The 14,753-nt window shown below is 41.8% G+C and overlaps 1 protein-coding gene across 2 annotated transcripts in view; it reads left to right on the top strand.

Annotated features, from left to right (window-relative positions):
* sh3pxd2aa (SH3 and PX domains 2Aa) overlaps window positions 1-14,753 on the top strand; it is a 134,962-nt gene that overhangs the window by 19,414 nt on the left and 100,795 nt on the right. For both annotated transcript variants that reach the window (XM_086176724.1, XM_086176725.1), the window contains exon 2: window positions 5,789-5,869. In XM_086176724.1, the coding sequence (XP_086032850.1) occupies window positions 5,789-5,869 (81 nt within the window). The remainder of the gene's footprint in view (window positions 1-5,788; window positions 5,870-14,753) is intronic.

Genomic DNA, 14,753 nt, shown 5'->3' on the forward strand with positions numbered 1-14,753 from the left:
TAAAAATGTAATGTCTGTTGATTTTAAAGTAATGAGAAGATTATTCAAAATTCTCATTATGTACTTTCTTGTTGATTATTAGATAATGTTTTCCAGATAAAAGATGAAAAATCATCAATATTCATGTCATGGTCCAATGATGAAAAAATAGTAAAAATTTGTCAAAGTTACCACAATTGATATTCATTTATTCAAGATATGTGTTTGCTATATTAGCCAACCCCTCCTTGATTTGACAAAGAAGCAGAACATCTCATAAAGCAGGAGTGGGCAAACTTTTTGGCTCAGGGGCCACATTGACTCAAAATTTGTCCGATGGGCCGGGTCACCACAAGATATGATACATATAAAAAAAAAAAAAAAAAAAAATGCATTTGTTAACAGCACATTTCAGACTCGTCTGACATTTGCTTTGAAAACAAAACCAGCTTGGTTTTGAAGGCTTGGTTTTGACGTTTGCTTGCGCTTCATGCACAAACTGTTTTTTTTTTGTAGCTACATGTCCAGCTCATTCATGTGAATCGGTACATCCACAGTAAAGGCTAAATCACGAAGCCAGTCTGTGCCATTCAGCTCAGGAAAATTCTCCAGTGTTTCAAGTAGTTCCAAAAATGAAATAATCTCCTGTTTGAGCTCCAACATTGATTGATCCAATCATTCAATCATTCACATCGAGTATGAATTCTGTGCCGATCTTTGGCGGGACGGATTAAAAAGACCAACGGGCCGGATGTGGCCCGCGGGCCGTAGTTTGCCCACCCCTGTCATAAAGTATATACAGTACTTAGTTTCATTAAGTTGGATTTTAAATGTGTTTTTAAATGTGTTTCATGATTAAAAGTAGATCCTGTACCTTTTTTTAAACCAACTCAAAAATACATTATGTTATGTTGCAAAAAGCATTTTTTACAGAGTGGCTCTAACACAATTTTGGTTGATATAAAACTATTAACTTTGATTGTGTGCCTGTTGACTAAGTAAATGTAAAGCAAATGTAACCTTGTCAGGTAACAGGTTTGCTTCGCTTCTGGATTTATATTCAGAGACTCAAAAAGTGTTGCCAATCAACTGGAAGCTAGCTTAAATTTTCCCCTCAAAAGCCTAATGTTATGTATCAAGTCATCCACCTATCCTTCTTCTCCTCCTCTCGGCTTTTCCCTTCAGGGGTCAGCACAGCAAATCTACTTTCTCCATCTAACCCTATTCTCTGTGTCCTCCTCTCTCACACCAGCTACCTTCATATCCTCCCTTACTACATACATAAATCTTCTCTTTGGTCTTCCTCGAGACCTCTTGCCTGGCAGCTCCAATTCCAGCATCCGTCTACCTGGTATTCACTATCCCTCCTCTGTACATGACCGAACCATCTCAGTCTGGCTTCTCTGACCTTCTCTCCAATACATCGAACATGTGCTGTTCCTCTGGTAGACTCATTCCTGATCCCATCCATCCTGGTCACTCCCAAAGAGAACCTCAACCTCTTCATCTCTGCAACCTCTAGTCCCTCTCCTGTCTTTTCGTCATTGTAACAGTCTCTAGGCCATACAGCATCGCTCTTTTCCATACTCTCCGTTGCTCTGGACTGTTGACCCCAAGTACCTGAAATCTTCCAGCCTCTTGATCTCCACTCCCTGTAGCCTCACCGTTCCACCAGAGTTCCTCTCATTCACACACATATATTCTGTCTTGCATTCCTCCTTTTCAGAGCATACCTTCACCGCTCTAGACTGTCCTCAACATGTTCTATGCTCTCACTACAGATCACAATGTCATTTGCAAACATCATGGTCCATGAGGATTCCAGCCTATCCTCATCTGTCAGCCTGTCTATCACCACTGCAAACAAGAAGGGGTTCAGAGCTGATCCCTGATGGAGTCCCACCTCCTCCTGTAATCCCTATGGCATACCCCACCACCATCTCACAGCTAGCATACATGTTCCTCACCAGTCTAACATACTTCTCTGCCCCCCAGATTTCCTCATACAATACCAGAGCTCCTCTCTCGGCACCAATCTCTGTCATATGGTTTTCTAGGTCTACAAAATGCAAGGCAGCTCCCTCTGGCCTTCTCTGTACTTCTCTGTTAGCATTCTCAACACAAATGCTGCATCTGTGGTACTCTTTCTAGGCATGAAGCCATACTGCTGTTCACAAATGCTGTCTTCTTCTGTCAGTCTAGTTTCCACCTAGTTTGCCATAACTTCATTGTATGGCTCATCAACTTCATCCCTCTGTAGTTGCCGCAATTCTGCACATCCCCTTAATTCTTAAAAATAGGCACCATCACACTTCGACTCCATTCATCAGGCGTCTTCTCACTCTCTAAGATTCTGTTGAATAATCGAGTCAGAAAATCTACTGCTGCCTCTCCTAGACACCTCCACAAATCCACGGGTATATCATCAGGACCAACTACTTTTCCACTCTTCATTCTCTTCAATGCCTTCCTCACTTCAGTTTTACTAATCTGTGCTACTTTGTGGTCTACAATAGTCACCTCTTCTACCCTTGCCTCTCTTCAATTTTCCCCATTCATCAGCTATTCAAAGTTCCATCACTCTTCTAGCATCTGTGAACACATGTCCCTCTCTATCCTTAATCACCTGGAGCAGCTGTACATCCTTTCCATCTCTATCTCTCGGTTTCGCCAACCTGCAACCTCCTTACTGTCCAACTGAGCATAAAAGTCATCGTATGCCCTTATTTTTGCCTTTGCCGCCTCTATCTTTACCTTACGCTGTATCCACCTGTACTCCTGTCTGTTCTCTTCAGTCCCCTCAGTGTCCCACTTCTTCTTCGCTAACCGCTTTCTCCGTTTAGTTCTGCACTTCCTCATTCCACCACCAAGTCTCCTTATCTACTTTCCTTTCAGATGACACTCCAAGTACTCTTCTACCTGTCTCCCTGATAACATTAAACGTCCAGTCATCTAGAAGCTCTCCCTGACCACCAAGAGCCTTTTTTAACTCCTCCCTGAAAACCATACAATACACTTCCTTTTTCAGCTTGCACCTCTTTATCCTCTGCACAGCCTTTGTTCTCTTGACCTTCCTTGTCACAAGTCATCCTACAATCTAACATCTTATGTTGTCTGGCTACATTCTCACCTACCACCACTTTGCAGTCACTGATGTCTTTCAGGTTACCTTGTCTTTCTAAAATGTAGTCTATCTGCATGCCCCTGCCTCTGCTCTTGCTATGTCCCATTCCTTTCTGGAAAAAAGTGTTCACCACAGTCATTTCCATCCTTTTCATCTACCGTTACCTGTCCCTCTGTGTTCCTATCCTGTATACCAAATCTGCCCATCACTTCTTTCATCCCCTCTATTTCCTGCACCAGCATGCCCATTGAAGTCTGCACCAATGACCACTCTCTCATCTCTGGAGATATTCTGTATCGCTTCATTTAAGTCATTCCAGAACTTTTCCTTCTCCTCAAACTCACACCCCACCTGCAGGCATAGCCATAAACACCTTCAATTTCCAGTTTCAGACTCTTAAGTCTATCTGACATCCTTTCAACCCCAGAAAATTTCGAACAAATCCTCCTTCACGATAACTCCTACTCAATTTCTCTTCCTGTCAGTACCATGATAGTACAACTTAAAGCCTGCTCCTAAGCTTCTAGCCTTACTACCTTTCCACCTGGTCTCCTGGACACACAGTATATATCCACCTTCCCTCTCTGTATCATGTCGACCAACTACCATTTTCTGTCATAGTCTCGATATTCAAAGTCCCTCCTCTCAGTCCCAGACTCTTGCCTGTCCTCTTCTGTCACTGCTTCCGAACATGCCTTCTCTCCTTCTTTTCCCCACAGTACCCCAAGTTCCACTGGTAGGTGGTAGGTTATCGGCACCAATGGCGGTCGTTGTTATCCTTGGCCTCGACCGACCCTGTATGAGATTATTGGGTTTTTTTTTCGCATGTTTGATTTTGGCAAAAGTTTTATGCTGGATCCCCTCCCTGACACAACCCTCTCCATTTATCCGGGCTTGAGAGTCGCTCAGGGAGACATTGGCCGGTGCTCCCCGAGGCTGGGTCAGGGGTACACTGGTCCATGCCGCCCTGAGGCTGCATTTAGGTTCATTTGTTTGACTTGTCTTGAAATTGATGTTATAACATTATTTTAACCAAATATCAATGCTCAAGCAAAGATGGTTTCCTGCAAATATGTACGGAAAAAACAAAGTCATCAGATATTTGAGCGAGAGAATAGTGATATACCATGTTTTTACATAAGCACCAACTGTTACTGTTGTATCAATGGGAGGCTATTCCATTGGTCTTTTTCTACATCCTAAATTATATTGTGTAACATTATAGAGACAATTGCTGGTAGCATCATAGTGTTTCATAGAAATGCCACTTGTTTACTGGCTCACTCAGATGAACTCCCAAATGTTGTTTAGATAGTTGTCAGTATTGTAGTAAGTCAGCTGCTAGAGTTTGTATGTACCGTATTTTTTGGACTATACGTCGCTCCGGATTATAAGTCGCACCAGCCAAAAATGCATAATAAAGAACGAAAAAAACATATATAAGTCGCACTGGAGTATAAGTCACATTTTTGGGAGGTGGGGGGGAATTTATTTGATAAAATCCAACACCAAGAATAGACATTTCATCTTGAAAGGCAATTTAAAATAAAAATAGAATAGAGAAAAAGCGGCTGAATAAGTATAGCCTAGTATAGCCTATTTGACGCATAAACAATGAACTGATAACGTGCCTGGTAGGCTATGTTAACGGAACATATTACGGTAAGAGTCAATCAAATAACTATAGCATATAGCACATGCTACAACCAAACAATTGGTGTCACTCTTAATCACTAAATCCAACGAAATCTTCTTCCGTGTCACTTCTGAACAACTCCGCCAACTCCGAAGGTAGACAATGCGCCGCTTCCTCTTCTACCGGTACGTCGCTTACGTCAGAGTCATTGTCACTTGCAGTTCCAATTATTCCAGCCTTTTTGAATCCCGACAGGATGGTGTCCTTGCTCTGATAGAGGGGCGATTGCGTTGCATGAAGCGGTTACACCAGGAAGGTCCTTCCGCAAAGTCATTTATATTCATCTCCTTGGCAACTACCTTGGAGTGAGGACGCAACTGTACTGTTGACAAGCCTCTCCCGGCAGCACGTTGTTCAAGCACCCATGTGTGAACTCGTTCCTCTAGCTGTGGCCACCTAGCTTTTAGCCTGCAAGTATCTTTTTTAGTTTTCTTCATTTCAGTAAGAGTAACCTCCGCTTTTTGCCAGTCCCTTGCAAGTTTCTCATAAACTTCCAACTTTCTTTCTGCTGCTCAATTGCCGTTTTCGGCTGTATATTTCCCTGCTTCCAGCTTGTAACCTGCAGAATATGATTTTCTTTTTGGTGCCATTTTTGTTCGGCCCTTCTCAGTTGCTTCTATAAGTTACCGCGAATGTTGAAATGATCAATTTTCATAGGTACAGAAGTAGCATGTACCATCTTTCTCACAACGCACTTCTGCCATGACCCGCCCCCGCTGAATTTTGATTGGTTGGTGTGTGTGTGTGTGTGTGTGTGTGTGTGTGTGTGTGTGTTTGTGTGACAATTGCTGATATATTAAAGACACACATGCAGACACAGACACAGACACATCAGAGCAAGAGAGCTCAATCATTTCACACATAAGTCGCTCCAGAGTATAAGTCGCACCCTCGGCCAAACTATGAAAAAAACTGTGACTTATAGTCCAAAAAATACAGTATATCTGAATTGTAGCCTTGTCCTAATGTGGTGCTTCTTCTCTTGGCAGGTATATCTGATCAATGTCACCTATTCTGACAATACCTCACACATCATCTACAGAAGATACAGCAAGTTCTTTGACCTGCAGGTAACACCACTCCCCACAGGGCCACACAAAGGGCACTTGTTTTTATTGTAATTCCATTGTTGCTGATTCACTGAACAGGTGTTCAAATGTATTTCATGAATATGTGTGTCTCACTTCAATGGTGACTCCTCTCTATACCTCGTTGCCTCAGTGGATCAATATGTTTGTCAGTAATTGGTTGGGGAAGGGGGAAGACATTATTTATATCCTCATTTTGTAGACATTCAACAGGCTCTCAAATCAGCACCCGCTTTTCCTCTGTCATCTCTATCCTTGCTCCCTGTCATCTTATCTCTATGTTGCCCTCAAAACCACAGGAAGCTGAGAGGCTTTCTTTGTAATGAAAGCAAGAAGTCTACATGGAGGTTTTATGTAATGTGTCCCAGTTTATAGTGGGTCGCCTTTAGATTCTCTGGTGGGGGTTTGTCTGATTGGTGGGTCCTGAACAAAGGAAGGCTTTCATTTTCTGGATAAGATGGTTTCGTGTAATGTCTCATGTTTTGTTTTAAAATAGGAGTTGCATTAAAAAATCCTCTGATTTTAAGCTGAGAAAAGGTTTGTCTACATAGTTGCACCCTTGTACTGCTGCCAGCAGACACCAGTTCTCTGGGTCATGAATGAATATCAAAAGGCTACAGTGAGAAGGTAACAGGGGTCACACCAATAGCTTCTATGTGTTACAACAGCAGGAAATTATCTTTCAGTCAGTAGAAGAAAGGCCCTCTGTGATAGGTCTCATTGACAACTAATGGGGAGATCCAAAAAAAAATAGACTTGTCTCTGATTAATCAAAATGTGGAATAAAACACACAACTAGAATTATAAATCAAATTATTCTGGAAAATTAGGTTGCCTCTCCTCAACACAAATGAGGTTGTCAAACTGGAGGAAATTAATAAACCTTAATGGTTCATGGAGTCTTGGAACAAAGCCACTTTAAAGTCAGCTGTGGAAAGTTGGTTTTATCAGTTAGGCCTGATGATGTTGGTCAACAGTTGCCTAATGTTGGTGAATTGTAGAAGAAAGCAAAGCTCTCACAACGCAAGATTAACCAGCCCGCTGTTAAGGTACAATTATTCAAAAATTCCCTATATTTATGGGGGACTGAACAAGTTTCCTCTAGCTATTGCACTGAAGTCTTCCTTTTAATTTGAAATAAGAGCAGTCAGGAAGTGTAAATCGAAGCCTGCTCAATATTTCAAAACCAAGGTTTCACTGCTAAATAAATCCACAGGGAAGGAATGATGAAGAACTTGTATCTAATGAAATTACAATAATCTTTGGTAAATTAAATATACACAGAGTCACTACAAACTGGAGTATTTTAACTTTTTTATACATATACACCGCAAAAAATTAGCATATCATGAACAAGTTTCAGAAGTTTCTGCAAGTGAAACACATTTTATAAAGATTGATTACACAGAGTTAAATATTTGAATGCCTTTATTTCTTGAAATTTTGATGATTCTGGTTTACTGATTAAGATTAAGATAAACTTTATTGATCCACATAGGGGAAATTCCTTTGTCACAGCAGTGTATCAGTCATAATGTCAAAAAAAAGGAAATAAATATGACTATAATTAGAAAGGCAGAAGACAGAAGATAGCAAGACAAAAACAAACAAACAAAAAAATCAAATAAATAGACAGCAGATAAATACACAGCAGACAAAAACAACATGATCAGGGATGACAATGGGCAACATCAAGGAACAGTGAAGGTGAAAAATACACTACTAGAACTAAACAACAGTATAAATAGAGTGCCAAAAATAAATAGCAATAAATAAGATAAATAAACAAGACTAGGCAGGATGTGTGTGGGCTGGGACGAACAAGGATAAGGACAAGAGAGACAGTGGAGTTAGGACATGATGTGAATAGGTGAGATAGTGAATGGGGTAGGGTAGTGAGATTGTGGAATTGTGGAAGCAGCACAGGAGCTCTCAGGCCAGTCAGAGTTCAGAGACCCTTCCTTAGAGTGTGTCAGGGTTGAGTGACCTGTCCAGTTTGTTGTTGATGTGGACCCCAAGGTACTTGTAGGAGTCCACTATCTTCACCTCTTCACCGTTGATGGGGATCGGTGCCTGTCTCCTCCTGTTCTTCCCGAAGTTCACAGCCACCTCCTTGTCTTGGGGATGTTGAGTAAGCCGTGGCGGGCCATGCATTTTACCTAGGCCCTCAGTAGTGCTCCGAATCAATCCAACCCCGAATAATTAGTTTATGGCTGTAAAAAAACATCTTATTATGCAGAAATGCAGTATAAAGAGAGGTGCATTGCAAAATTTGCCTGCAGGAGCGCATCACATGACGACAAAGGGACAACCAACTCTGTCCACTGACACCCCCGTGCGTAATCGATCGTGCACCCTGCGGCTTCGTCCGGGGCGCGCCCCGGCACCCCAAGTGCCCAAATTCCAAGAGTGTGTAAAATAAGTCCTGATTAGGAACTAAACCTGACCGCTGAGGCGATGGTCTAATATGACCGCGCCTCCTCGGCTCGGGAGGAACCTCCTCACCTGCACATCCGCTGGATCCGTCTCAGCGGGTGTCCAGAGAGGATCCTCTCGGGGTGACATTCCTTCTAGCCCGGGATATCTCATAATTGTATTTCCTGTCTTGGAATGAACCATTCTTGCTTGATCAGTTCCTGACCATTATGACGTTTTTCCCTGAGTGAAATCTGAACACACTGGGACAGCAAGTCCAGTCCCGCAGCGGAACGGACAGTAGCCACAATAAATGCCTTTATAGCAAACAGCTGCGACACATAAAAAACACCAATAATAACCTCATGAACTTGCAGTATTATTTAGGAAAATGGCAGTATTTTACTCACCAAAGTTATGATCATTTGCCGACAAAATCCATCCTCCTTTCTTTCTTCAAATAGAGTTCAATTATTCTGTCGTACAGATTATCCGTGCGCTTTGGCTCCAAGTACTCCCGGCAAAACAATTTGCAGTGTACCTCGGAGCCTGTGAACCAGGGGTACCGGTCGTAGTTCATGGCTTGAAAATTTTGGACAAATCCTTTTCCTGGTTGTGACAGGTTCGCTAGCTTAGGAGTTCATCGACTTTTCTTTACTATGTCCAGTTTTTCTTCAAAAAGAAAATTGCTTTAGCAATATATTAGCAACTAAATCCGTTTCTTCTCCTCCTGCAGCCATTGTGGGTTGAAAAAAAAACGATATTAGACAAACACAACTATATTTCTGTTGCCAGCCCGCTAGTATGCTTCTCCTTGCTAATACACTAGTCCACTCTCTGACTATGCAATCAGAGGGTGTGAATACACTGACATTGCTGAAGCCTGATAGAAAGCTTTGATGTCGCCAACTCAAACTCTGATTGGTTGATGCAACAGCGTAATTTACACTTATTTTTTGCGTAAAGGGCTTGCAGAACCGATTTTGCAGGCCCCACCCCAGCACTCAAAATCCTGGAAATTTCCGCTTCCCCTGCAGACCCCCCTCCCCTTCCAAGAAGTGTTAATGTTATCACCTGGTCGTTGCGATTGCAAATTCGATCGGTACCTTTCCCCCCTCCCCCCTCTCTGGTCAAAAGAGAAAAACTGGTAAAAGTAATGAGAAAGGAAACAAAGGACGTGAGTGAATAAGAAAAACATTTACTTTGTAATGAAAACTATTCTAAATAAATTGCCTTGAAAACAAATTGTGAGCATATTCCACACTGTTGTCCTTTTTAGCATTTTTTAGCAATTTTTACACACAAATGGAGATCCTTTTCTACATTTCCTACCGGTGTGCTTGTGGCAAATGCCACATTGTAGAATGATTTCTGTTGCAACTCCGACGCACTTGGCATGTTGTCGTTTTACCTTCAGAAACCCTTTTCATTTCACGTAGCGCCTGCTGTCTCTGTTTTTCCCGTTCAATAACCTGTATGTGTCTATTTCTCAGTTCTTCTGCAAGCTTGAACTGGAATGTTCACCTTGATTCGTTTGATCCTGTACATTTCTTAAACAGTACATGTGCATTTACAGCAGCCATGTCCAGAATATTATTGAATACTGCAATGGGCCATCTCCGTGTTCTGGTGCACACTGTGTAAGCCTGCAGTTTCTGATCAAGCACATCAACACCACATTTCAAGTGGTCGTAGTCCGTGATCACGCTCGGTTTTCTTGCTTGACTAACTCGACTTGAGGATGTGTCTGTCTTTAAAATGGGGACTGCATGCAGCATTAACATATGTTTGGGAGATGAGTGACTGAAATACTTGCAGCATTAACCTATGTTTGGAAGGTGTAAGTTAGTGGCTCATTAAGGATCACCCCCAACTCCAAACCTGCCTGCGCAGAAAAGCGCAGTCGCCGGACTTTGAGTGCTAGGCAGACTCCTTTGACTTTGACCCCTCCTGGCAACAGATGATGGCTGAAATGTGATTGGTTAAATGCTTTAGTATGAAAATGCATGTCTGGAAGAAGTTATGAAAGGAAGTGAACAGACCATTTGGAATTATTTAGTTGTGATTCAGATATTTTTTTAGGCCAGCAGAGAAGGCCTTGCAGGCCCTGACGGCCCACCACTGTGAGTAGGGGTTGGTTCTGGTTGCTCCACTCAACAAAACAAAAGATCATGAAAACCAAAAAAATTTGAATATTACATAAGATCGATAAAAGAAATTAAACAGAAATGTCAGGTTTCTGAGAAGTACTTGGTATCAGTACATGGTTTGGCTTCACATGTTTTACTATATCAATGCGGCATGGCATGGAGGCAATCAGCATGCGGAACTGCTCAGCTGTAATGGAAGACTATGTTGCTTTGACAGCGGCATGCAGATGATGTGCATTGATCCGATGTCTCTCATCTTTCTGCTCACCTATTATATTATCTGTGGGGCTCAGGTCAAGTGAGTTTGTTGGCCAATGAAGCATGGTTGCACTATGGTTATTGCCTCTGCTTTTGGTACCTTTGGCAGTGTGGGCAGGTGCCTAGTCCTGCTGGAAAATAAAATCAGATTCTCCGTAAAGCTTGTTGGCAGGGGGAAGCATGAAGTGCTGTAAAATTTCCTGGTAGATAGCTGTGTTGACTGCGGAACTTCAAAAAACACATTGGACCAACATGAGCATGACATGGCAGCCAAATCATCTCATCCCAAATGTCATACTGGATGTCAAGGATTCTGTGCCTCCTCACCCGTCCTCCAGACTGGGACTTAATTTCCAAATGACTTGCAAGATTTACTTTCATCCGAAAAGAAGACTTTAGAGTACCCGGGTTTCTCCACAAACCGGTTAAGATGCTTCTGACACATCATAGTGGATTAATAGAAGAAATGGGACATTTGTTTTGGATTCATCTGTGCATAGTGGCTCTTGATGGGCCACTATTCTTGAATGGATTTTGCTTGACAATCTTCCCAAGACTGAGCTTATCCCATTTACAGGTGCCCCTTTTCCTACCACAATTTTCCCCTTCACTCAATTTCCTATGAATACATCTGTCAAGACAGCAGTCTTTCCCCTGCTTATGGAGCCCACTGATGCATATCAAAGGGCCATTTAAAGGCTCAGGAAACCTTTGCAGGTGTTTTGAGATTATGAGCTGATTAAGGTGTGAAATCATAACTTTCCAGTATTTCATTTTTTCACAATATGCTAATTTTCTAAATCAGAGTTCAGGTTTTCATTATCTGTAAGCCATAATCATTACCATTTCAAGAAATTAAGGCTTGATATATTTCACATTGTGTGTAATCAATCCACAACTTATATGGGTTTCACTTTCTGAAATTACAAAAAGTATTTAATTTTTTCATGACATACTAATACTTTGAGATATAGCCAGCGTCTTCTTGAGTCCCAAGCCCAGATAAACCTAGAGGGTTTGCTCAAGGAAGGGCATCTGGCAAAAAACTTGTCCCAAAAAACATATGTGAATTGAACCTACGACTCACATGTGATTAGTTGAGGCCCAGGCTAACGACTGCCTTCGGTGTTGATAACTTGCAGGATACTAGTGGAAATTGGGCTTCTGTATGTCAAAGGAGAGGAGGGAGACTTGTTCAGAGGCAGCGAGACAAGAGGAAAGGTAGCAGTCTGCGACTGAGAGGAGGGCCTTTATATATTGGGACAGGAAAAGAGAGCGATGGTTCAAATTATAGAAGGAAGGTGGATATACAGAATTTCCAGGAGATCAGGTAAATATATCAGATGCAAAGGTGCAAGTTTAAGTTGCATTATCATGGAATTGATGGGAAGATCCCCAGAGATGAGAGAGTGGCAATAGATGCAGACTTTAATGGACATGTTGGTGCAGGCAATAGAGGTGATGAAGAAGGGATGAGCAGATGTGGCATTTGGGTAGGAACACAAAGGGACTTTTCAATTTTTCAAAATTGATGGAAATGGCTGTCATGAATACTTTTTTTTCTAGAAGAGGCTTTGTAAGTGTGGCGGTAGGAGCATACATATAGACTACATTTGTATTGTGTAATCTGAAGAACTTGCAGTAACTGCAAAGGACGTAGTTGTCACTGTTCAATCTGCTCACCTGAACACTGCCCCTCATCATTTGACTCATAACTGCAGCTTAGTTACAGAGTGAAGGTACTGTTGTGCCTCAAGTACAGATTTTTATCAGAAAACTTATTTCTGTTACTCAAACTATTTCTGATGGTGCCCATTTCTAAGAATATGGGAGATGTGCAGAATTGCGGTAAGCCTGGAGGAGTAAAGCTGATGAGCTATACATTAAGGTTATGGGAAGGTAGTGGAAACTAGACTGAGAGCAGAAGTCAGCAAATGTGAGCAGCACTATGGTTTAATGCCTAGAACAAGTATGCTGGTAGACAAGTACAAAGAAGATCAGAGGGAGCTGCTTTTTGTCTTTGTAGATCTAGAAAAAGCATATGACAGGGTGCAGATAGAGGAAATATGGTCCTGAATGAGGAAGTATGGACTGGCAGAGAAGTATGTTAGACTAGTGCTGGACATGTGTGTGAGCTGTGAGAAAGAGGTGAGGTGAGCGGTAGGTGCAAGGTATTGCATTGTACCTTCAGCAAAAAAACAAGTTAAATGTCAGTTTGCTGAAATTCAAAGCTGCTCACAGCTCAGCGTTGGTTTCAGAACTTATCAAAACATCTCAAAGTCAGCTGTTAAATATATCAGTTGGTCTCATTAGTTTCCATCATATTGATGTTCCAGTGTACTTTCAGCCAACTTCAAATGCCTTAACAAGATTGTTGTCCATATTGGAATGTAGACAAAACAAATTGATCAAATTGTAATGTGTTCAAAGGATTCACGTACAAAGTCTAAATGTACAGAAATAAAACTTAGAAAAGTTACACTTATACAGATAAGTGTATGAAATATTGATACAGTGTGACTAATTAGCCCAGGCCTGGCCAACCTGTGGCTCCCGAACCACATGCGGCTGTTACAACCATGTCGATTTTTGTCTTTGTGTGTTTCTTTTTTGCTGTGCGGGAAGAAAACTGCAGCGGCACGTGATTGCACGAGTAAAAAACACATAAACACAAATTCAACATGAACTTAATAGCCGCATGCAGCTTGGGAGCCACAGGTTGGCCAGGCCTGAATTAGTCCATTGTCGGCTCCCCTTAAAGAATCATTGATTAGTAGTTTACTTTATACATTCATCAACATTATGTAAGTTCTTCTAACTGACTGTATGGTTGAATGTGGTTGTTCTTCCACATGGCAATTTGCTGTTGGGCTGTGATTAACAAAATACCTATTGTTTATTCACAGTGATCGTTCACAGTGATTATTTTTTGGGTTCAGTCTGAACTCCATTGGATAGGGGATTATTCTACTCTAGATGGACATGGCAGCATGCGTCAAGGTAGTGGTAGCAAAGTTCCCAATAGCAGCCTTTCCTCTGACTTAAATCCTTTGATGATTGTGTTGATCTTTTTTTTTTTTTTTTTTTCCAGAGGAACCTGGGGCCTCTCTTGTTCAAACATACTATACTTGGCTGCTCTCAGCAGCAACGAGCCCCCACCACACACCACCCCTGGGTAATGCAGTTTTCCTAGTAACATACAGGGCAGGCTGTCTTCTTGGAGATATATTGGTGTCAGACTGAAATGATTCACTGATGGTTCTGCAAATAAGCAGAGCTTCTAGTGGTGTAGTGATCGGTTTTAAGAAACTTGAGCCATACTGGTGCTGTGCAGTGCTTCAAGGGGAGAAACAAGTCAGTAATTGCTATTAGACGGACCATATCAAAATGAAATGGGCTAAAACGTGCCAGCAGGGAGCTGTTTTGTCCCTAAGTTCACATTACTGGTACCTTTTACCCAGTCTGTTACTTTGCCCCACCATTTAGTTAAAAGAGAGATCTAAGCACACCACCTTTGTCACTTAAAAAAAAAATCCTTCTGTGTAATAAGGGAAATCCTCCGCCAACATCTCTGATTTTTTTTCTTTTGAAAACAAGCTGTATACCATTATCTTATTTCAACACAAACCTAAATACTAAGGGCACTGAGGATGGTTGAAGTTGTAGGCTCAGTCCTGACTGCCTTTTCCAGATGTGTGGTGGAGAGTGTCCTCCATGGCAGCTTCTTTGTGGCAGAGAAGTCACTCCATAGGGTGGTTAATGCTGCACAGAGGATCGATGGCAGCAGCTTTCCCACCACCACGGACAGCTTCACCACCAGATGCAGTAGGATGACTATCCACATCATGAAGGACCCCAACTACCTCACACACACACTTTTTGTCCCCCTTTCGTCAATGAAGAGGCTGCAGAGCAGGACCATCAGATGGTGAAGAATGAGTTCTAACCCAAAGCTCTTAGACTGCTCTGTAGACTGCTTAATAGAATAACTGTTTTTTGCCTCATAAAAAATGATGCACAAACTAATCTTTGCTTAATACAAA

This window comes from Fistularia commersonii, chromosome 29, assembly GCF_037954325.1.
Source record: "Fistularia commersonii isolate RoL2024-O1a breed Wild chromosome 29, RoL_Fcom_v1.0, whole genome shotgun sequence".
Classification (NCBI taxonomy): domain Eukaryota; kingdom Metazoa; phylum Chordata; class Actinopteri; order Syngnathiformes; family Fistulariidae; genus Fistularia; species Fistularia commersonii.